Source organism: Manis javanica, chromosome 10 (assembly GCF_040802235.1).
Source record: "Manis javanica isolate MJ-LG chromosome 10, MJ_LKY, whole genome shotgun sequence".
NCBI lineage: Eukaryota > Metazoa > Chordata > Mammalia > Pholidota > Manidae > Manis > Manis javanica.
In genome coordinates, this window is record NC_133165.1 from 18062697 (window position 1) to 18086928 (window position 24232).

The 24232-nt window shown below is 37.9% G+C and overlaps 1 protein-coding gene across 1 annotated transcript in view; it reads right to left on the reverse strand.

Annotated features, from left to right (window-relative positions):
* The window catches only part of NAV3 (neuron navigator 3), a 376755-nt gene that overhangs the window by 242125 nt on the left and 110398 nt on the right, over positions 1–24232 (reverse strand). The window contains 2 exon segments of the mRNA XM_073214824.1: positions 10740–10792; positions 11418–11535. Of these exon segments, the coding sequence (XP_073070925.1) occupies positions 10740–10792; positions 11418–11535 (171 nt within the window).

Sequence of the window (24232 nt, forward strand, 5' to 3'; positions counted from 1 at the left end):
AGGCTAAGGCTTCTACAACCATAGGCAATTAGCTATTATTGATTGAGTCACTATGTAAAGATTTCTGCCCAGTGCTCTGGGCAGAGGCAGTGACAGAGGTGGATTATAGACCTGCAGATTCTAGTGCTCAACCTACCGCCGGAAGAGTAAGGCCAGGTATAAACCCTTTTACCCCAAGAATGTTCCGCTGTCATTTCTAGGTCTCACTGAATCCATAGTGAACATTGCCAGGACTGAAACCTTCAGGCAATACACTTGTGCTATTTTTTTTGTTAACTGTATTTACTGTTTTTCATTGTAAATATGCACTGCTAGCACCATGATATAAATTAAATAAATGTGGTATCATGTGGTATCAGTCAAAAAAAATATATATAAGATGGCTCACTTTGAGCAAACTCCCATCCTATCACAGAATCAAAAGAGTTATGTAGACTTCAGCTAAATATTATAATCAGTTATAAATTTGTCTGGAGAATTATAAAAGTACTATTTTTTTTGCATTGGTTAAATTTTGAGGCTATTTCTTTTCATTCATTCACTTAACAATTATTTGCTCCCTGAGACATATCCAAGTCCTTGAAAATACATAGTTTTATAGGAGGGAGAGAGAATTCCAATGTAATGTGACAAACGTCACAGACAGAGAAACCCAGAGAGGACCACACAGTAGGGTCTAATCCTGATCAGAGGTGAAGAGACTAAGAAAGGAGAAATTTACCAGTAACTGAGACATCTGCATAGTGACAAAAATATCTTCTTCATAAGTTGCCATTACTATACCATTTTACAATGTGAAAGGTGCTGATCAGAGAATTAAACTGACATGCTCAAGGTCACCTGGAGAGCAATGTCAAGACCAGAACCCATGTCATTAATGCCTACATTTTTCCGCTGAGGAAGTCTGAACTAGTTTCTGAAAGGCTAGCAAGGGTTAACCAAACAAGAGGATATGAGGTGAGGAGAACCCAAGAAAGGAACACCATGCGAACTGGTCATGGTTGAGAAATATCATAGGTTAAGGGACCTGCAAAGAATTCAGAATAGCCAAGAATACTGAGAGTTGAATCTGAATTACATCTTTCTCTACAACTTCTATGTTTACCAATGTGAAAATAGGCCACTCCAAATGTTTATAGTCTTCATTTGGTTTCAAGAGCCCATGTAGGAGGAGCGACCAGGCAGAAGCGACTCCAGGAGCAAGAATCTTGAAATCTGGAGAATTCTAGTGCTGGTGACAAGGCAACAGAGCTACACAGAGGCTAGATGAGGGACATCCTCCATGACCTACCAAGGGTCTGGGCATACACAGATTTATTACTAGTTAGTAATAAGCATTTCATAAATCAATTTTTACTCATACTATCGACAATGCTCTCTGATTTTTAAAAATTCTATTTTAGTGCATTTCATTAAAAATAGCATTTGTAATACATCACCTTCATAACATACTAGATAAAAAGACAAAACCTACATAACATGTCAAGAATAGAAGAGGGAAAACGGCTTGGAAGCTACTTCTTCCACTGCTCTCAACCCCGTACAGGAAGTTAATACAGGGGTTTAAGCATGCACATTATTTACTCCAAATGCAAAATACTTTCCATCTTCACTGCAAATTCTAGGAAATTTGATATTTCTTTTCCCATTCAGTAGAGGCCTAGAGAGATGATATACTTTATATAAACATAATTAATAAATAGCAGAGCTAGAATTTAAACTTAACCCTGTCATTCTACAATGAACTTGCTTGCTCTTTCTTCCATCTATGCTCCCTACCACTGTAATTTAGAAATTCTGACGAAGACTTTTCCAGCCTCTGAATAAAGCTCTCTATGTGACTGACAAGTGGCTAGGACACAGTGCCTGGCACACAGTAGGTGCTCAATGAATATTTGGTTAAATGTTGATGAAATTGTATAGTGTGAAGACAAAGACAGAAATAGTATGCAAAATCCACTTGTTCTATATATTTTTTAAGTTCATAAGATGTAAATGCTTCCAAATTATTTCTCAAATATCCAAACCATTTTTATATCCTGGTAGATTAACATTTAGAGGGTTTGATGTGGCCACAAGCCGAGGAATGCTGGCAGCCACCATAAGCTGGAACAGGCAAGGAATAGATTTCCCTACAGCCTATGGAGGGAGCACAGGACCCTGGCTTCTAGAACTATGAGTTTTAAATTTCTATTCTTTTAATCCACAAATTTTGTGATAATTTCTTACAGCAGCCACAGAAACTAATGCAATTATCTACTCACTAGAGCAGTAGATAGCAAAACTATAGTAAGCCTAAGGTGAGCTGGGATCTTGAGCATGGAGATTTCTGGGCCCTGCCCTCTGACTTATGACTTGTTAAGTGTGTGGGGAGGGGAGGAAGGAGATGTGTGGCTTAATTAGGTACCTCATGTCCCTGAATTGCTTAGCTATACACTTTCCCATCTCGAGTTAGTTTGTGTTGTGGGGGAGGGAGAAACGGAGGGGACAGTGATTTTGTTTCACTCTTCGGTTTGTTTTTTTGTTTGGTTGGTCTGTGGTTTAAGGCAAGGAGACAGTTTATTAATTAAGCAGTATAGTATAATACTTAAAAGTTTCCAGTCAAGTAGAACTGTATTTGTATTCTATTTATGCAATTTATACTTTGAAAGAAATTGAGTAAATTTTCACTCTCCTGAGGCCTCAGCTTCCTTTTCTGTGAAATGGGAATGAAAACAGTTCCTACATAATCTGGGAAGATTAAAGATGTTTATAAAGAGTTTAGCTTCATACTGGCATATGTATGTGTATGTATATATGTGAGTGTATATCTCGTTATACACACACACACACACAGACACACATCTCCACACTAGGAAGGAATACTTTACATAAACATGTTATGCCAGATTCATGTGCGTTTGCTGTATGTGTGAATAGACAGACATATGAATATATAGGTATGGATATAGATAGGGAAAATTCATTAGGATTTTATCAGAAAAGTTGTTTTTTGTTCAAAATTCTACTATTCTACTTTAACTTGGTAATTGGAGAATAATGAACACTTTAATATTTGCTGTCAATTATAGATGATATTTAATATTAATAAGCTATAATAGTCAATCTTAAGTGTTATAAACAGCAAATTATAAAAAGTTACATCAGCATTCACTGACCTGAAGATATACTCTGTGGGTCTTTGATAAATTCCTGGTTTTCCGTTTATTTTAGAAAACAAAACAAGGTGACAACTCTTTTATTATTAAGTTATAAAACTATTCTAAATTTAAATAATATTTATTTATATGTAAGGCTAAAGTTACATATAACAGTTATTTGTCAAATGTATAAAATAACCATGTATCTATAAACCACTATTTATTTTATATTCCTATACCCTTTCCCAACATAGCCAAAGTTTATATTCCTGCCGGTGATGGTCCGGGGAAGACGGAGGACGAAGAACCAAAACATTAAAGGAGCAGCGGGAGGAGGAGGGGTTGAAAACCCAGACTTGAATGTCAGGCTTTATTTTGTCAGACTTATTTATTAGGAAGGTTTGGTCTGGATTCAAACAGACACGAGGCGCCTGGCTCATCCCCAGGCGGCCTCCACGAGTGCCGGTTCCTTCGCAGGTTGGCGGGGGTGGCTGAGAACCCAGAAGGCAGCCAAGCGCCTCGCGCAGCGTCAGGGCGGGCGGGTGTGGCCGGCAGTCAGTCAGCAGGTGGTTCGATCACTGATGCCGACGCTGCTGAATCCCGGACCATCTCTAAAAGCTGACGTTTCTCGGATATGGTTTTGCAATTATTTTTTGTTATATTTGAAATATGGCTAATGCAAGTCAAGTGGGCAGTATGATTTTTTATAGTGTAGCGATGACTGTCATGAATCTCTGTTTGTGTCCATCCACAAGAGTCAGTTTAACAGAGTTCATATTAAAATCATTTAAACAGTGTCAGAAAGCAACTAGCTTGGCCGCATCTACTGATTTTCAAATAATTTATGTCATCCAAAATAAACTTTTCAAATGATTGTGATGAAATCGAATGAACAAGATTCCCTTTATTTCATTTATTTTTACTCTCCTTATAAAAATAACATTTTATAGCAGTATTTATCATAATAGGCTTTTAAGCTAAGAATACTACAGTTCTTATTTACAATTTGCCTCATATTTTATTATATTACTACAGTGTTTTAACACTGTTCTACTATATATTTTACTACTGATCATTGTAAGTGGTAATATTCTACTGAATTTCAAGAGGGGGATTAAAAAACATGGAGATACGAGTTCTTTAAAAATAAAGATTACTGAAAGTAGTAAAAACTAAAATTATGAATGGATTATTATATAATATGTTTCCTAATAATTAAGTATGATTGTACTTTAACTGGGATACTGGACTATAAATAGGAAACATTTTGCAGCATTTTAACTGAAAAAATATGAGGATAAAGAACATGTTAAATGTTTAAGAAAGGGGTTGATATTCAAATATATTAGAAAAATTAACTGTATTTCACTGTGGTTGTTATAGGTACATATATAATGCTTATTAATGTCCCTAAAAAAAGAAAATATATATCTTTTCTCCAAAAAGAAAGAAAAAAAATTATACATGGACTCTGGAATCTAATCCAAAATTAGATTACTTTATTTCAATTTCTATGTGTCTTACTAAAGGCACAAACCAATTTAAAGATTAGTTTTTAAAAGAAGAAAGCTTAAACTATTATATAATATAAAGTTAATGCAGAAAAGCATTTTTGTATTTTCAACACATTTAATTTCTGAACGGCAGACTAAATAACTCCCATAAAAGTATAAATTTCCATGTTGCTGTTTTTTTTCTTTGTAAATCAGACAATATATTTTAAGATACATCTTTCTTATCTTACTATGAATGTAATTTTAAAAAGCTACATACAAATATACCTCTAAGATAAAATATTGAACAGAAACCATAACCTTTGGTGTTTTGTTAAATCAATCTAGCAAGTGAAAGTCCCAAGGGACTTTAGAATTCATCAGTAATTTTAGAATTCATCAGTAATAAGGACTGTAATTTCCTCCTTGCAGAAATGATAAAAGACTGAGCATTCACTGAGTTTTCTTCTGTGGTTACAGAGTCAGAATTATTTTCCTTTCAACGTGACACACTTCCTTTCAGCCTCCATGGTAGTTCAATTTCTGCATTTGAACTTTAAATGACTAGTTACAAGAATAACTTCTAGAGATAAATTAAGTTTTAAAAATCATCAGAGTGATAGTTTTATAACTCAATAGAAGTTTCCAATAGTAGTTTCTGCTTATTCTTCAAAGTTTGAGCCTATATGAAAATAATGAAAGCACTAAGGGAAATACAAAGTAGAGATTCCCCCTTAGTATTTTATTAGAGATGAGGGCTATATTTGTAATAAAACATTTGTCTTCATTAAGCTATCTTTCTCTAGTCATTCCAGTAGATGAAGTTTCAAAAATGGTAGGGGATCATGTGAATGGACTAATTTAGCAATATTCCACTCCTCTGAGTCATAGTACTAGAATCCTGCTGCATGCCATTTATAAGGTTTTATTAAACCTTTAAGAGCATTTCAGTATTTCATCTCTTCCCTATTTGGTTAGAAACCTCATCTTCTTATCTTACCTAAATAGATTATTTCAAAGAGCAGCAATTACAAGCAGTTGCTGAAAGAATAAAACTTTAAAGGACAGACTAATGATAAAAGCATGGAATACTTTTATTATCAAATAGTTTCATTGTCCAGATAACTGTAAACTATTAAATGGAATAAAGATGCCTATAAAATCCAGAACAGTAATTATTCTGGGAGTTGCAACCCTGTGGGACATGGAATCAGAGAATTAATGGAAGATGGAAACCTAATATTCTATCTTCTAGGTATAAAAAAGGTAAAAGGCACAAGCCCTCCAAAATCCTCCTATCACCAAATTTTACAAAACACGCTATGATAGAAAATAAGGTTGAAGGTTGTGGCTGAAAAAAACACTTGAGCTACCACTAGAATGAGATCAAGGGAAGGACAAGCTGTGTGAACCACATTTGCAACAATCTCACCTTGGTCTGCAACTATTTCACATAATCAAATTTCCTAACCTTTCTATGCATCTGTGAAGATCATTAAATATAATGGTCTATTTTAACAAAGGAAAACTTGTTTTCAAAACAACCTTTCCCTTATGTGTCTTACATTTTTGTCTAAGAACCTTGCACTTGTGCCTCTGCATTTCAAATAAATGTTGGGCATTTTTTCTGCTATTTTTAATCTGCTGGCATTCTGGACATTCTTGGTATTTATAGTTTACTAATTTATTTCCTCATGCAATCTCACCAAAGTTGTGGCATGCGGAATATATTTTTGAATCCTGATACCACCCACCTAGAAATTATTCAACAGGTGCCATCCACATTGGTAACTTCATCTCTGGGTGAGGTTAAATATAGTGTTGAATAAGCTCCTACCAACTAAGTTCTGTTTTCCAGGATGAGTTTAGTCTCAAATGTATTAAGAAAACAACCATGACTTTGAAACCTAGAATAAAAGTGAATCAAAATCCCTGAATAATAAACTACTGAAGTGACACATTCATATTTCTTCTAAATATGTGCTCTTTGGCACATAATATTCAAAAGAATTAGTGTTTACATTTATTATATGACATCATTGAATTTTTTTATATGATACAGTAACCATTAGAGACTCACAAGGAAAACAGTTTATTAGTATTCTCTAATATTCTGAAGCTATCTTACTGATTTCAGTTCCTTCAATTTCCATTTAAGCCACTTTCAAATATCTACATTTTCATGCAGTAATATCCTCTTGTAACATGACACAGAGGAAAATGTATCCCTATTCTTTTCCAACATTAAACCTTCCACACACACTTCAAATTTCCTCCTCTGCAAAGTCCTTCAGGATCTGTTATCACTGTCCCCCTTTCTCCTGATCTTCCTCTCTTTCCCTCTGCTTTCTCCTTCTCCCCTACTCCCCACACCCCCTGCAAAAACTCCCCTCACCTTCCTCTCAAAATATGTACTTTTAGTCCTCTTTTCAACAGGGAACTCCTAGAAAGATTATTCAGCTCACTGGATATCTGTACCTCTCAGTTTCTCCTTAACACAGGATCACTCTCTTGAAGATGTTTGCATAAAGGTCATTAATGCCCATCTAATTGCCAAAATCAACTTCCTCATTCCAGTTCACCAACTAGTCAGCCCTAGCATTTGACAACATCTGTCAAACTGTTCTCATCAAACTTTGTTTTCTCTCTCTCTCTCTCTCTCTCTCTCTCTCTCTCTCTCTCTCTCTCTCTCTCTCTCTCTCTCTCTCTCTCTGTTAGTCCAAGGACTCTATCTTAGGCTACCACAGCTACCCTAAGGACTAACATCTACACCTGCTCATCCACTTTCTTGATAATGGGCTCACTCTGTCACTACCCTTTGCCTTTTCTGACTCGTACACCTCAACTTCTCAACATACACACTGATATTTCCCAGTGTGAGAAGCTCTGATTTCTTCCCTTCTGACTTTCCACAGACCTCCTGTGAGATCTCATCCTTGTCCACAGCTTCAATCATTACCTATCCACTAGGTATAATCCAAGTAATACTGTCCTTCTGACCTTCACAAACACAGCTAATTGCCTGAAGTCACCTGCTACTTGATGTTCCAATGGATATGTCTAAGGCTACTTGTCAAAATACGAATTTGTCTTCCACCTTTTTAGCCCAATCTCTCTTGCTATAATAATTATGTCTAATGGTAACCACTTATTCAGGACAAAAATTGAGGACCATTTCATACCCTTGTATTGTTCAACTCCTACATCTGATCGGAGACCCACACTCAGGTATTCTAAATTTGCCAGAATGCATCAAGGGCGATCTTTTTAGCTACTTACATCAGATCATGCCACAGCCAGCTTTTAAAATCTCCCTAAAGCTCTTCAGCTAACTTAGAACAACATACACCTCCTTACATCAGCCCTGCACGATGAGGCTTCCCTCATTCCCCCCAAACCCTCTCACTGTGCCCGAGCCACAGTGGTCTTCTATTTCTGGAAAACACCGAGCTCACTCCCCTCACGGCTCCTTTTTGTCTTGCCTCTGTGACACCATTACTATCACTTCTTCAAATATTTGCACCTCTGGTTCTCAAGTGGCCCTTTATCTGGCACCTGAGGTGCTCAGTAAATATTGGTCAAATACGAATTGGCTGGCTCTTCTTCATTCATATATTGTAGATTTACACCACAAGAGAATTTCTATCCTAAAGGCTTAAAATGGTCCAGTAAAGATTATCAACTTTGAAATTTAAATAAAGACAGCTTGGGACTCAAAATAGTAGCAGATGTAGTTTTACTTTATTGTTATTAAACACGAGATATACAAAACGATGTGGCCAAAGCAGCTCTGTGAGTAAGGAGAGGCTCACTGTTACTAAGGCAGCCCCACGTGGCTGGGGCGCAGTGAAGGGGCAGGTAACGTCCTGTTTGTAACAGACACAGGAAACCCGTAAGCCTAGTCAGGCTCTCATGATTCTTTTTCCTCTCCTTTCATGTCTCAATTAAAATCTGGAATTTTTACTCATTAATCACATAATGCCAGTACCAATTCTTAAGAACAGAGGCAAAAATAATTCAACCAAAATACTTACATTTGTGTCATATATATTCTTCTGAAGCTACATAGTAAGGGCATGCTCATTTCAGATTCAAAATTCAACCACATCAGAAAAATGAGGACCCAAGTCATTCCTGACTCAACATTCAGTGTGATTCCAACTAATACTTTTTGGCTGGAAAACTACCTTTTTCATAGCATTTGCATTTCTCAGGCTTTGATTTTTCTGTTTTTTTTTAATCAAAAGCAGAAATATCAATGTAACATGTATATTAGATGTTACATGACATTTGGGGGCTAATTTGGAACAGGAAGTAATAAAAATTAATAGAGTCTGATACTTCTGAAAATATTTTCACAGATTTGTAGAATCTTTGACACAGATGTTTCAGATAAATACCTAAGAACTGAATTCCTATCCATCGTTATGAGCATTGGAGGTTTCTCTTTTTTCTGTCATGAAGTATTAGCTTGGTGGTTTATCAGATTCTCTGTAATCATAATCCAATCCAACTGGAATGACAGTAAAGAAGGTGAATGTTTTAGTATCCAACACCTCCTTATGGTTGAAATAATGAAAGCAAAACCAATAATTGGATTTCAGAAACATATGATATTCAGTGACAAAAGAGCTTTTAAATCCTAAGTCCTAAAAATATTTTAACAGGTCTCAATTCATGATTGTGTTCTTCATAAAGTTTGTAGCAATACTATTATGCATTTTTCTATCAGTTGAGGTAGTAGAGAATGCTCATAATTATATGTCAGTATCATATCCTAATTAGTTCATTTTACAGATGAAAAGTCTGACACTCAGAGAGGTTGCACATCTTTCCCAACATCACACAGCTATTACTGTAGCATGGTCTGAAGGCCCTAAAATTGCTTTTAGTAAAACTTCAGAGCATGACTATAATTAGTTTCCACAGAACCATGTTTGTGCCCAGAGAAGGTAGATCAGAAAAATTCCTTAAAACTGCAGTATTTTACAGAGAACTGTTGTTTATAGTGATTTTTTTTCACAACAGGTACACAGAGCCCATGACATTGTAATAGCTCCTTGGAGTACTTATTAAACACACACATGTCCCAGACATGCTAGTTAATCACTTTTTTTTATCACTCTTTAAAAATGAATTCCTTTTGTTATTTTGGGTTTTAGTTTTCTGGCATTAAGTAGAACAGGCCAGCAGATCAAAAAAGTTCATAACTTTTTTAGTTCTTCCAAACTGACCATTTAAGAATCCATTAAGTTCACTTAAAACGCCTGGTCTGTGTGGCCAAGACTTCTGGAGGGAGCCTCCCCTGCAGACCAAGGCTACCGCTCCCGACTGTCTCTGCTGATGCAGTGCAGTTAAGGCATATTGTGTCTCAGGTGTCCTAAAGAAATGAAACTGTACCTTTTTAATTAAGAGGGGGAGAATTTTTACCTGAGCAGTTTATAAAACATTTTTGTTTGTTTGTTTACTTACTTACTTATTTACTTATTTATTTGTTTGTTTGTTTGTTTGTTTGATTATAGAACTTTAAGCTTTACCAGTTGGGAGAGAGGGCTGGGGGAAGACAGAGTTCTAGATCAGCAGCTCTCTGGAAAAGGCTGTGAATCATCTCTCCCAGTCACTGCTCAGCAAACTTTCAGCAGCATGCCTTTAGTGCTATTTCCCAGTGTTGAAGAGCCCATGCATTTACACTGGACTTTGCTATGAACAAAGAAAATACTATTTATATATTTTAAGATGCATATGGCAAGTTCTGTTCTTCAAGCCAGTTGTTCAGACCAAAAGGCTCCACTTAAAACTGGAAATGGGATTTACTGCCACCAAGGCCAGTGTTAAATTACTCAGACCTCAAAACAAAAAAAATTTCAAGGATCTGCTAAGACACCTGGAGGTCTATTATCCAGGAGTCCTACCCATTCAACTGTATTGATGCTATTATCACTGGTTCATGGATGGCACTCAAAGTAATACATGTGATAAAATGTGATCAAAATGGTTTCCTAAACAGGCAGGAAGACACGCAAAAGAAATGTCCAGTCCATTTACAAATGCAATTAAATCTGGAAGTGAAGATAAGCATTATATTTAGAATAAATATGATTCTTACCATCTGAGATTGACTCCTAGGACATCCATTGATATCTTCAACTTTTTCATTTGCTAAAGCCAACAAATAAAATAAAAGAGAGAAAAAAAGAATGACATGCTTAAGCAATGACGTAAAACACAAAAAAAGGAGACTAAGAAAAAATAAAAACAAAGCACCAAGCAAAATGCTGCTGCTACATTCACTCTATCTCCCAAGCTGCGTACGAGAGGACACACTTGTTAGCGGTCGCCAATTTCACATGAACAAATCAGGCAAAAAAAAAAAAAAAAGTGAGTGAGAAGGAAGTTGCTGTTAATTCTTCAGCCTGTGCCAAATGACTGCTGACATGAAACCTTTCACAATTGTCCCTGCTGGGTCAGGATACAGTTTCAAGGAATCTCAGAGCGTATGAGTGGCTCCAGCTAATGAAAGGCACACATGGGAGACATATGGTTTAATGAAGTGTTCATTTCTGACAATTCAGTGTATGTAAAGATACAGTTCTAGCCACGTAAAGTATGGCTAAACTGTGTTTTTCAAACATTCTCGCACAAACACTTTAAATCAAATCACAGAAGAGCTACACTAATCTCACAGTCACATGGACCACATTCTTAAGCATTCAGCTGAAGCTGTATTTTGCCAAAGAAGGCACGATGAAGACGTCCACAGTTTCTCTCAGAGGGCAGGTCTTACCAATGATATGGATGATTTCAGCTAGCAGTACTCCATCTGCAATGTCTTGCTGCAAATCCTTGATCAGCCGCTTGTGGCCCGATTTTGCTAGGTAGTGGTTGGCCCAGTCCGTGTAAATCTGTTGGACAGAGAGGACGGGAAGAAGTGAGATGGTGTGAGGGAGAAGAGACAGTAAGAATGCTTAAGACAAATGTTGGATTCAAAGGGAAGCTATTCTGGATCACATTCCAGCGTAAGAAGTCATAGCTCAAAGGGACATAGTTGTAAACTAATTTTTAAACTGCTCTTTCTCCCACTTACCACTTGTTTCAAAGGGGAATGATTCACTCTGTTTCAAACCTAGGGACCTGTCGCTTGTGACACAGCATAACGCCCTTCCTGGATGACTGCTGAGGAAATGCCTGTGTGCCAGTCAGTTTGGGTTTTGACTCTTTTCCCTTGGTTCTATCACGTTGAAAACAGTCCTGCCTACCCTTGTAGAAGGAAACCACCTGCCCTGATTCATACAAGAACCTTATTATAAAAATTTGTGTTTCTTTGATAAGATTTTAGTAAATGTGTCATGTGAGGTTCTGTATGTGACAATATTTTAACAACATTTTGTAAAATAATTGCAAATGCTGAAGATATTTTATTTGGACTGCCATTTCCCATTTTAGCCTCTGGACATATGCTCATATAAGAAAATAAAGAAATCAAATGCAGTGATTCCATAGAAATTACAGTATAGAATTGAGAAGTGCATTAGAAATCACAAGATGGGCAATCTGACGTAGAGAAGAGGTGACTCTTCAATAATAGATTGTGATATAAAGAAAAGCTGAAACTTAAAAATTTCACAAAAATAAAATGTTACTAATTTTTGAGATGTTATGGAGCACCTACAAATGTCATGTAACCTAACTGTAAGGAAAGAAATTAGCATTAAGATTTTCCATTTCATGGGTGGTTCATGCGGCTGTATTAGCAAGTCCATTACAAAGCAGACTATGATACGTGATATAATAGAACACAAAATTTTATACAAGAATAGAGGAGGGGAATTGACTAAGAAATATATACATAAAAATGTGTTATAGAAGCACTGGAATAAGAACTAGGATCATAATGGGACCTGGACATAGGAAGTGAAAGGCCTTCCCCACAGAGAATCAAAGGAATCAAGGACATAGTTCTGAAATCTTCAATTAAGACAGGAAGCCTGAAATTAGGACAAATCAGACGGGAAAGGTAAATTGTATCTTACAGTCATGAACAATACCAAGCAAATTGTGAACAAATACTCTTTTATTTCTAACAGAAGCAATACACATATTTTTGTTAAAATAAAATAAAGCCAGAGTGTGGAAACTGAAGTGACTTTCCTTATAACTTGCACCCCACCCACTTCTGAATAATTTGGTATGATTACTTCTGGATTTTTTTTCTGTGCCCACACACAACCACATGACACATCACACACACACACACACACACACACACGATAGGATTTTTAACCAAATCTGGCTCAAATTTTACCTAACCTTTTTCATTTCTGGCTTTCTGTGTAACAATATTTTAATAACACTTCTAGAGCCATTTCACATATATTTACTCAGCATTTTCTATTGTTATATTGCACATAATATCAATTCCCCATTGAAGGATGCTTAATTTGTTTACACAGGCTTCTATTACATCTACAAGCTTTAAGAGACATCCTTATATATCTTTCCACCCTTATATGCTAGTATTTTTACAAGACCAAAACCCAAAGTTGGGGCTGCTAAGTTTTTTTTTTCTAATGGGTCCTAGGTACAAACATGCTAAAATACAACATAGAGAAAAAAGAAAGTGTTTATTTTAGAAATTACGAAGTGGCATCTTAATTCATGTGCAGTGGTGATTAAGTATCCTGAAAGAAGCATCAGTTGTAAAAGAATTAGAAGCATCAGTTGTATAAGAAAAATATATATTATAGCAACATTACATCTCCTTTCTCCATGTCCATGATCTTTATGTTGAAGATTCTAATGTGAGAAAAGCTACCTGAGTAACCTCTAAGTTAGGGAACAGAGATGATTTCTAAACAGTCTTTTCTTTGGGGATCATTTACTTCAATTAAGATTTTATTCTACTTATATTATTATGAAATTTTATTTTTATGAGGATTTATACTTTTCAAATATGAAACATCGAGCACTTTACTGATATCTACACATTATTCAAATGATAACATTACATGTTTGGCCTTCTAGTGGAAATTTCAGGTTGAGCCAGATTTGATTTTGTGCCCTTATCTCCACAGGCAGTGATGTGAAGATCAACTGACTGAAGTCAAAGGATCGCACGAAGATAAAGAACATGAGCTCTGGAGTCAGGGAGACCTGCTCTCAGGCCCAGCAGACAACTTACCGCCCCTGCAACAATGACCTGGTTACTTTCCTTTCTAAACCTCAAATTCCTCATCTGTAAAATAAGCCTACTAATATTACTTACATTATAGGATTGGGTCGGGACTAAGTAAGATAGCACTTGTAAAGTGCTGTCACAGAGTTAGCCCTGAAGAAATGTCTATTATCAATATCATATGGCACTGAGTTTTATTTGCTATGATGGCTTTCTAACAAATGTTGGTTAGAGTGATCATTTCACAGAGGGTAAACAATTCGAGAGGATTGGCAGTAGAAGGCCAAAGGAATCGTACTCTCCACGTCTGACTGTACTCATCCCGTGGCTGTGGCTCCGCCTGCCTCCTGAAGCACCATGGCCGCGGACCTGCCCAGCATTCCTCCACTCAGAGGAATGTGTCTAATTCTAAGGCTGCCATGCTCTCATCTGGGCCTGCATTCCCTCCCTGTGACACCTCTGTCAAATGCCAGGATGCATGGATTTTGTATGAAGGCCTTAAATCATGGATAAAGATGCTTACTGACATACACATAGAATGTATTAAAAATGAAAACAAGAATATTGTCATTCTCCAAATATATCAACAGTGCCTTAGCCTCTATCCAAGTCCTTTCTGAGACTTAGGTGAGGGAACAAATGGGAAACGAACTGGCTGGCTTCAAAATCCTACTGGGAACCACAAGACATATCATGTAAAAAGTGTAAAAATGTAAAAAAATAAAACATTTTTTACTTGGTCCAGGATGTCTTCCAGAAAAATTTCAAGCCTAAATGCTTTGACTTGTCCAGTGTCTCTAACGTGTAACTCTGCTCAGACCATAGTTCTGACTTTGGCTGCAGTCAGTAACAACTCAGACATATATAAATAAATTAAAAATAAATCTCCATTAAAAAATGAGTCCTTACACCTTATTTTACTCATTCTTTATAATAACCATGTATAAAAGATACTTGAGACCTTTCAAGCAAAAGAGTCTTTCAAATATTATAACTAGATGAGAAACAAAACAATTACAAAGTAACTTATAAATATATTTCTGGATAGTATATGTAAACATGCTTCTCTATCTTAAAATTTTATATAGGTAAATTGAAGAAAAAAGTGGAAATAGGAGGGTTATTTCTAAGACAGTCTTCAAGCAAAGGACACATGTAAATAAATATATGTAAAATTCACCAATAAATTTACTATAATATTCTGATAAGAAAGGATACAAACAACCTTATCAACTCTAATTAGAATCGGTTGTTCAAATAAATACAATGCAATGGTGAAATCATGACCAGATTTTGGATATGAACTCCAGTTACCCTTTGTTCATTATCACACACAAAAAAAATAATCACAGTACTTAACGTCTTAGCCTCAGTTGACTGAGCTGCAAAATGAGTGACAATGTAATTTATAGGATTATGGTATAAAGTAACCATATCTTTTCTTAGTGAATATATTGATATAATTGGAAACAATGTGAAAATAATCATAAATTAATATTTTCTGCACAAGGGTCATTGAGTATTTTAATCATTAAGTTATAGATGAACATTAAATATAATTTATCTCTAAAGATCTGAAGACATTTTTCTTCAATTATTTTAATTTCAAAATTATAAATGTCATTTTGTTATAATTTTATTGCAGGAAATTCAAAAGAATTAATGAGATTATGCTTACCAACGGAATACTCAGAAATTCTAAGACCATTGTATACATAACAATCATTTATAGTAATTTAAATGATGAAAATCAAAGATACCATGGCATACTTTATACTTCATATTTACCAGCATGAATTTTAGAGCCTGTTATATAATAGCATGTATTCTTTGAGGAACATTCTATATTACTGGAATTTTTGCTCTACCATTTAATCTCTATGTAGACATTGACTGAACAATTATTTTCTCTCAGTGTCAGAGTTTTCTAGTTTGTAGAGTGGTAATAATAGTACCTGCTTGTTTTGCAAACAAACTTGGGTTTCAGTGCTGGACAAATTCATTATGGATTCAATGAGACTGAAAAATGACAGTAGAACATTCTTGGGTTGAAAGGGCTTATACCCAAATTTATTCCCACAGTGGGAGGTCAATCACTAGAATCACGTCTACTCAGAACACATTTGCATGCAGCAAGCTGGTCTCTGCCTCTGGGCCTCTCTGTCCCCGCAGCCGTCTCAGTTTCTGTCCTGGGTGCTGCCACCACTGCAGTCTCTGCTCCCCTGCAGCTGTGCAGCCCAGAGCACTTTAGATAGAGTCAGTAACAACATATTGCCCACACATGTGTAGTGAGCTAGCCAACCAGAGCCAGGTGAGAAACCTGGCCAAAGGAATCTTTATTTTCTCCACACACCACCCCTCCAGAACTCCCACCTCTCAATCTATGTGCCCTTAATCTTCTGCAATGGTCCCTGTGTGAGAAAGCTGGAACATCATAACCAAATTCCACAATAACAATAGAGGCTACACCAATATACAAATAACAGAAATTATAATAACCCTCAAGCCTGAGGAGATTCATTGCCACCAAGTGGTCATACTGGCTGTATTCAAACCAGTTCTACTCAGATGAGTTAACCAAAAGGACCATGGGTGGGCCTTACAACACCCACCCTCTCCAGCCCCTAGAGAGTTTCTCCAGCAGAAAGTCTTACAGACACACAGGCTGGTCTTGTCACTTTGTCTCTGGCTTCTGCTTCTTTGTCCTCAGCGGCCAGAACTGCTGCTCAGGTTTCAATTGTTGTCACAGGTCTAGTAAGATGCTATTTGACTTTCCATCCAATTTCTCTCTGTCTGCTCCTGCCTTTATCAAATCAGCCCATATCTGGATCCTCATGATCTTCATGGGGCCTTTTAAATTCTTCCTTCGAGTAGTAGGCCATATTTCCCTTTGTGCTCTCATTGCTTCAGCCTCTCCTAAGTTTCCTACCATGGGCTGCCCTAAGTGAGGGGCAGGAGTGACCACTAGGGACCCAGAGAGGAATGTGGGAACCATTTAAAGCATAACATTTCTCATCCCTGTGGTAAAAAGCTCCTCATCTGGGTCATAATTCTCTGGACTATAGATGGAATTTTCCATGCCTAATCCCATAACACCTGTTGGAGCTCAGCATATGTCTGCCATCTAGCAGGGTAGGATGATAAATCACCCTGATTGGGCCACACAGAATGAGGTGCAGCCATAAGCCATAAGGAGGGAGTGATTTCCTGGGGTCTGATGTGCATTTTGTAATTGCTGCCTCAGGCAGGATGAACTGTCAGGAAAGCCATCTTTCCCATCTCTGATCCAGACAGAACAATTCTATCCCTCATATCCCACAGACGCAGGAGCCAAGCTGATATTGATTCAGAGAGCTTCTGCCTAAACCAGGAGCCCAAATCCACCAGCTCAGCCTGAGTATTGGGGTGGAGCATAGAATGTTCTATGACCTGGGGAGGAGGCTGCACCTCTCCTGGAGGAACCCTTGGTTGCTGTGTCTTTATTTTCTTTACAACCACTGGGCGTGCTTTCAATAGAGGAGGGGTACATGCCTCCAGGAACACCTCTTCATCCTTCCCCAGCTCATCCTCCATTTCTGGGGCTGATGGCACCTTTCTCTCCACTCCCCCAAGTGCCTCCTCTGCTACATCCTTTACCTTTTCTACAGTGCCTCGCAGCAATGCCAGCTCCCTTACCTTCACCTCTATGCCTCGCAGCTGGCATTCTCACGCTTCCTCCTCCTGTGCTTCCTGCAGGAGTACATCTGTCTCCTCCATGGCCTCTGCTTCCTTCAGAGCACCTGGCAGCACTGCTTTCTCATTCTGTAAAGAATCTTATCTTTTACCTCCTCCACTGCACCTTGCAGTTCACATTCCCACACTGCCTGCCTCTTCTTATGCAAAAATTTTTGCAGGGGTCTGTCCTTCTCCTTCTTGGCCTTTACCTCTTCCACAGTGCCTCTCAGCAACACCATTTTATATTTTAATAAATCTCTTACTTCTTCCACAGCACCTCGCAGCTGGTGTTCCTGTACTGCCTCCTCTCATACCAATGCCGTTTCATTCTTCAGTGACTCCACAGCAGTTTGCAGCTCATGTTCTTGTGCTGCCATTCCTTTTGTCTCTTTCAGGAGCATGTTCTTCTCATCTGTAGACTTTTTTATACTGGGATAAACAGCCAACCCACAGTTCCTGCCACCTCATGGGCACTCTGTTTCTTTAAGGAATTTCCTATTTTGCTGAGGGCCAACTTTACTGCCTCAGATGTTGCCTCCATCTCTTCCCAGTCCTAGGGTGGGGCCCAGTCCTCTAGGAAGCAAGCCATGTAGGACCACACACATGTCCACTAGGGGACACTCGACTGTCCTCCCATTCATCAGGGTAGCCCACTGAAACACTCCTCCCAGGAGGGCAGCCTGTTCTCTTCTTCGGTCTACAGTGAATCCTGCCAATGTTGCCAGTTGTGTTGACAGTGGGTTTCAACCCCAGGCATGTTCAGTATGGATTCTGTGAGACTGAAAAAATGAAAGTGAAACATTCTTTGGGTAAAAGGGTTTGTACCCAACTTTACTCCCATGGTGGCAAGTCAGTCACTAGAATCCCAGCCACTCAGAGCAAATCTGCACACAGCAAGCCAGTCTCTGTCCTCAGCACTGCCACCCCTCCAGCCTCTGCTCTCCTGAAGCAGTGCAGCCCAGAGCACTGGGAGGAGCTCTTTATATAGAGTCAATAACAGTGTATTGCCCACACATGTGTAGTGAGCAAGCTGACTAGGGCCAGGGGAGAATCCTGGCCACAGGAACCTTCACTTTCTCCACATTGCTAATGGGATATTTGTGAGGAGTAAATGAATTTATACTTTCAAGAGATGGCTTTTTACTTAAACATTTGTTAAATATTAAATGTTCACTTTTTAATATGAAATACATTTACATTAATTATAAGAAGTTTGTTAACATTATAAACCATTATCCATGTCAAATCCTTAAATCTTAACTATCAGCCCAAACCTAACCAATTCAGGAAAACTTGCAAGTTGTAATGACTTCTTGGTTTAGTCATTTGCTCTTATAATATTTATTTTACAGTGCTCATTTTCCATGATAAAATAATAGGGTCAAATAGAAGGCACTATTTATGATACCATATTGCTTTTGTCCAGTGAACGTGTCACAGTAAAACATATCAGATCTGTGTGGATTCTCCGTGAAGCTCTAAACTACTGTTTATGATTTTTTTTTTAATTATGGACATTATAACACACTGCTTTGGGTATCATAGCAAGCTGCCTCTAAATTTATTTAATTTAGAATTTTACTTTAGAATTTGGTGAGTGTATTTAAGTACTGGCTTGCTTGAGGGAGACTGCTCCCCAGCAAGTTCGCTCTGGATTTGATGAGACTGAATCACAACAGAATGTTAGGACTAAAAGGGTTTATACCCAGCTTGAGTCTCATGGTGGCCCGTCAGTGCTGGAATCATGTCTACCTCTGGGGCACTCACAATCCATCTCTGTCTGTGCCTCCAGGAGCCAGCTGGGAGCCCTGGCCAGAGCTCATTACACATCAACACAGACAATAATGGCTCATTGCCTGCAGGTATGGAAGCAGTAGCCCAGCAATAGGCCAATTACATCATCAAGTAGATTAGTGTCAGGTGAGGATCCTGACCATGGGAACTTCCATTTTTCCTATAATTACCCAGTTATACAAAAATGATTAAGACTATTTGATGTATACATTATTCTGAAGTATACAAATATTTTAATGAAATATAATTCATTTTTAATGAGTACAAAAGATCAAAGAAATACAAAGAAGTGGTAGGATGGACTCAATTCAAGATAAGAGCCCATTTTAAAATAGTGATACTAACCTATAACCTGATTAGAAAGTATTATAAATATTGTCAGATGAGTCATATATCAGCAGAGTTGATATTTAATGGTTTTAACCTCATACTTTCTTATACACATTACTTTTTCCCCAACCTTGAAGCAGTAACTACATATTCCTATTAGCAATACTCTCAGGTTTATTCCATATTATCAGCTTTGAGAAGTCAAATAGCTCTTTTAATCCACAGCAGATAGAAACTGTGTTGAAAACCAAGGATTTCTATGTCAATAACTGGGCTTCTACATCTTCAAAAGCAACAGAGGACTAAACACATGAAAGTTAACATGCAGAAGGTAGATTAGGGCAGAGTGATGATGATGTATTTTTCCCACAAACACAAAAACTAGTACCAAGAAAAGGAATGGGAGAAAGGAAAGGTCCTGAGAACCAACCAACAGGCCAGCTCTTTGAGCTGTTTCAAGGTAGCATTTGGACCTAAGAAAGACCTCACAAAGCATGTCTACCAAAGCAACATAGGAAAGCATCCATTTTGTCCTCATCCCCTGAGAGCTGTGAGGGATCATCTAAGAGGAAGCCAGTTATCCTAGAGAGTACTTTACATCAAGACAGGAAGGATGCACAGACTTGATACAGGGAAGTACAAAGGGCAACAAGGTGTGAAGATAGGTTGTGATAACTGGACTCTGACAGGCACCCTAAACATCCCACTCAGCAGACATCAGAGTCGGTGGGCACCAGTGGCCACAGGTAAGGTGTGGCATTTTGGTGCCAGGACAAGAAGTAGCCAAGCTCACTGACTCTCCCCAGCCAATCACTTCAGGAGAAAAGATGCATGAGGGCAGGAGAAAAACCAGGAATGACTGCATCTTTCCCTCAAAGATGGAGCTTTAAACCAGAAATGACTGAGTTACTCTGAATTGTGGGAAATAAATTTTCTCCTACTGAACATATATAGACACCTGAGAAATGAACTTACATGTATATTCTTTTAAAAAGATATAGTTTTGTACACTTCAGTTTATTTATTCAAAAATCCACTAATGGTAGGCAATGTTGGATGAAGAAGGTTGAAAGATTACAATATGGAAGATATGAGATGATATTTTTAGTTATTTTGAAAAATAGATCACAAACTGAATCTTTAGCTGCTGTTATAGAACTAATGTGACCAAGAGATCCATGGAATCCAATCTCATGATTCTTGCAAACTTTCCAGAAATCTCAATACTGAGGGCCATGTGGTACTGTTATGAACTGAACCTGTTAAAAGCTTCTGGTAATATTGATATCATCACAATATATACAATAGATGCATCGAATAAATAGCTTAACTCATCTAATTTATTTCTGTTTTTACATCAAGGAAAATACTGGTTATAGAGTTTTCAAAAACTTCAAGTTTTTGTTTTTCTATTATAAAATAATTTAATAAAAATACATAAAACAACTTTTTTTGATGGGGGAGTCTCTCACCTGAGGGTTCCAGCCCCAGGCAAGTTCACTATGGATTCAGTGAGACCAAGGAATGACAATGGAACGTTCTTGGGGTGAAAGGGTTTATTACCCAGCTTGTTCTCCGGGAGGTAGGTTGAGCACTAGAATCACGTCTGCATCCAGCAGTCTGTAGGTCTGTCATCCTCCTTCATCTCTGCCTCCATGCAGAGCCCTGGGCAGAGCTCCTTATGACAGCTCATTGCCTACGGGTGGGGAGCAGTAGCCCAGCAGGAGGCCAGTTACACCATCAAGTAGTTCAGGGTCAGGGAAGGAACCTGACCATGGGGGCTTCCATTCTGCCCACAGAGGTCATGGAATTTCTACCTATTAATTACAACAGCAACAAAAAGATACACCTTATCATGAAAGGATTTATTTTTCCATCTAGTTCCTTTGGTGAGTCTGCAAGAAATAGAATTAATCTAATGCTAGAAAAATTTTCAAGTTTGAACATTGATTTAAAAGTGAGTATTAATGAGTCAACAATTCCAGAAAATCAGTCGATGTTCTATGAAGGCAGGTAAAATTCTAAAGTAAACATAAACTTAAGTAATTTCCCTTCATTTATTTTTTTCATTTCTCACCTCCAATCTCTGACCCAGTTCTGTTAATTCTATCTCCTTATTGCCTCTTGACCCTTCTGCTCCATTACTGCTACAATTACCTTCAGCTTCTCATCATCTTTCACCCGAATTGCTTTAACAGTCATAAAAACAGTCTCTTAGTGTAGGCGGGCTAAGCATTAAACCGTCCTATGTACTATAGCTAGTGATTGCTTTAAAATGCAAATCTGATCAAGTAATTTACCTTCTTACATAAAAATCACATAATAGCTCCCACTTAACTCCAGAAAAAGTCTCCTTCTGAAGCAATTTATTTCAATTTTAAAAGTGAATTGGCTTTAAGAAAAAAATAACCGAAAAAAGAGGGCCATGACCATGAGAGTTCTAGAAGAATGGCTGCAGACTGAGGAAAGCCACCAGTAAGATGAGACAGGGTAAGCAGAAAGAAGGTAAAAGCAGGTTCCAAACAGCAGATACAGGGATGATGAAACCCACACAGGGACAGAGGCAAGAACAAAGTCACGTGTTTAATTCACTGACTACTGAGTAATTCCATTTGGGAAGACAAAAGGGGAAAGGATAGGATCAGTTAGGGGTGGTACATAAAGTTAAGAGACCTGTGTCAGTGTTTTCAGGTGATAGCTTATTTGTATGTAGCAGTCTATGTATGACAGCTATGATGGTGTTTCTAAATTCTAGTTCTGGTGCAGCTGTGAAGGCTAGTTTACAACAGAGAAGAGCTGGGAAAGGGAGAACCAATCAAAAGGCAATTGTAAGACTTCACTTCCGAGACGTGAAATACACTTTTCTGCCCTTGTGGATGAAGTGAAGGTTCCTAAGGCCAGGATTCACCTGGCCCTGGTTTGCTTGCTCACTACACACATATGGGCAATATGTTGCGATTGACTCTTATATAAAGAGCTCCGCCCAGTGCTCTGGGCGACATGGTGGCAGGGATGCTGCAGGACTGCAGGAGAGCAGAGGTTGGAGTGGTGGCAGCGATGAGGACAGAGAGTGAGATGGCTGTGGGACAGAGAGGCCCAGAGGCAGAGACTGGCTTGCTGCATGCAGACTCGCTCCGAGCCGATGGAATTCTGATGATTGACCTGCCACTGTGGAAATAAAGTTGGGTATAACCCTTTCACCCCAAGAACGTTCTACTGTCATTTCTTTGGTCACATTGAATCCACAGTGAACTTGCATGGGGCTGAAACCCATTGGCAAAACAGCCCTGTATTTTCTAGAAAATCTCCCTCAAAACAGCAAGAACAAAAAACCAAAATTAAAACTCTATCTCCCATGATCACAATATATGAATATGGAAAGCAGATGAACAAATGATCAATGATTTAGCAAAGAGGAGTTAAGGAAAGTCAAACCTACAGGAGCCTGCAGAGGGAGATACTCGAGCAGTTTAAGTAGGTTTTCCCATGGAGCTGCAGATGGCTCCGGTAGTGTGGGCATCGGACCAAGTAGAAGGTGCAGTGACCCAGAGTCAAGACTTCTCTGACTACTTGCCTCCCCCTCATCCCGGCAAGAGCCGAAAATATAGAGAGACCAGGGGAAATCCAGACTAGAATTTCTAGTCCAACAGGAGATGGGGACACGGGGCTGAGAATGGGAGGTTAAATACAACTATGCACCCTGCTGTTGAGGTCCCAGCAACTGTCTTCCCTTTCTAGGCTCTTTCTCCTTCAGAAATGCAAACTTAATTGCAGGATTATGTATCCCCCACTCTCACTGTAGCCAGAATTAAAAAATACTTCTCTAATAACAATGATATCTGTAACCAACAAACACTGATGTTCGAAGTACTCAATGAATCAACTAACTGGCCACTGGATAGCCCTATAATGAATTCCAGAGGACAGTAAGAACTGTGTATGTGTATGAATATAAATTGTGTATTTGTATGTGTATAGCTTTTTAGCATCTTATACTTGATATATACAGAGTTGAAGGTTACCATACATTTGATGAAATCCTTTAAAATAAAATACACAAGATGGATAGATAAAGAAGTCAGGATGAAAAATGCAGATTTAGGAAAAGAAAACTTTAAATTATAATATTGTGAATTCCCACTTAAGAGACACCCAAAGAAAACCTGGCTAATAGCCTATAAGGCCATCTATATGTAATTCCTATTAATGATATACCCAGAGCTGGGCAGTACCATAACCTTGATAGGCTAAGTGCCTCCATTTTTAAGTTTTAAGAAAATATAAATATTTCTTCATTTTTCAAAAAGGTTTGATTTTAGTTGCAAAGAAGAAAACTCCTTAATAATGATCAACATATTAAAATTCAGGTCCATGTCACATATATACCAATAATAAAATCCATCTGAAGGTATTATGAGTTTTAAGTAAACATGAAAAAACTTTATACACATATATAAATATCACTTTCTATTTCCTGAGAAAAGGACACACCTAGGCTGTCTTCTATACATATTTTGACCATAAGCCAGATGGATCAAACAATGTCAACATTCTCAGCTTCCATTCACTGAATCCTACCCACCCCAGTG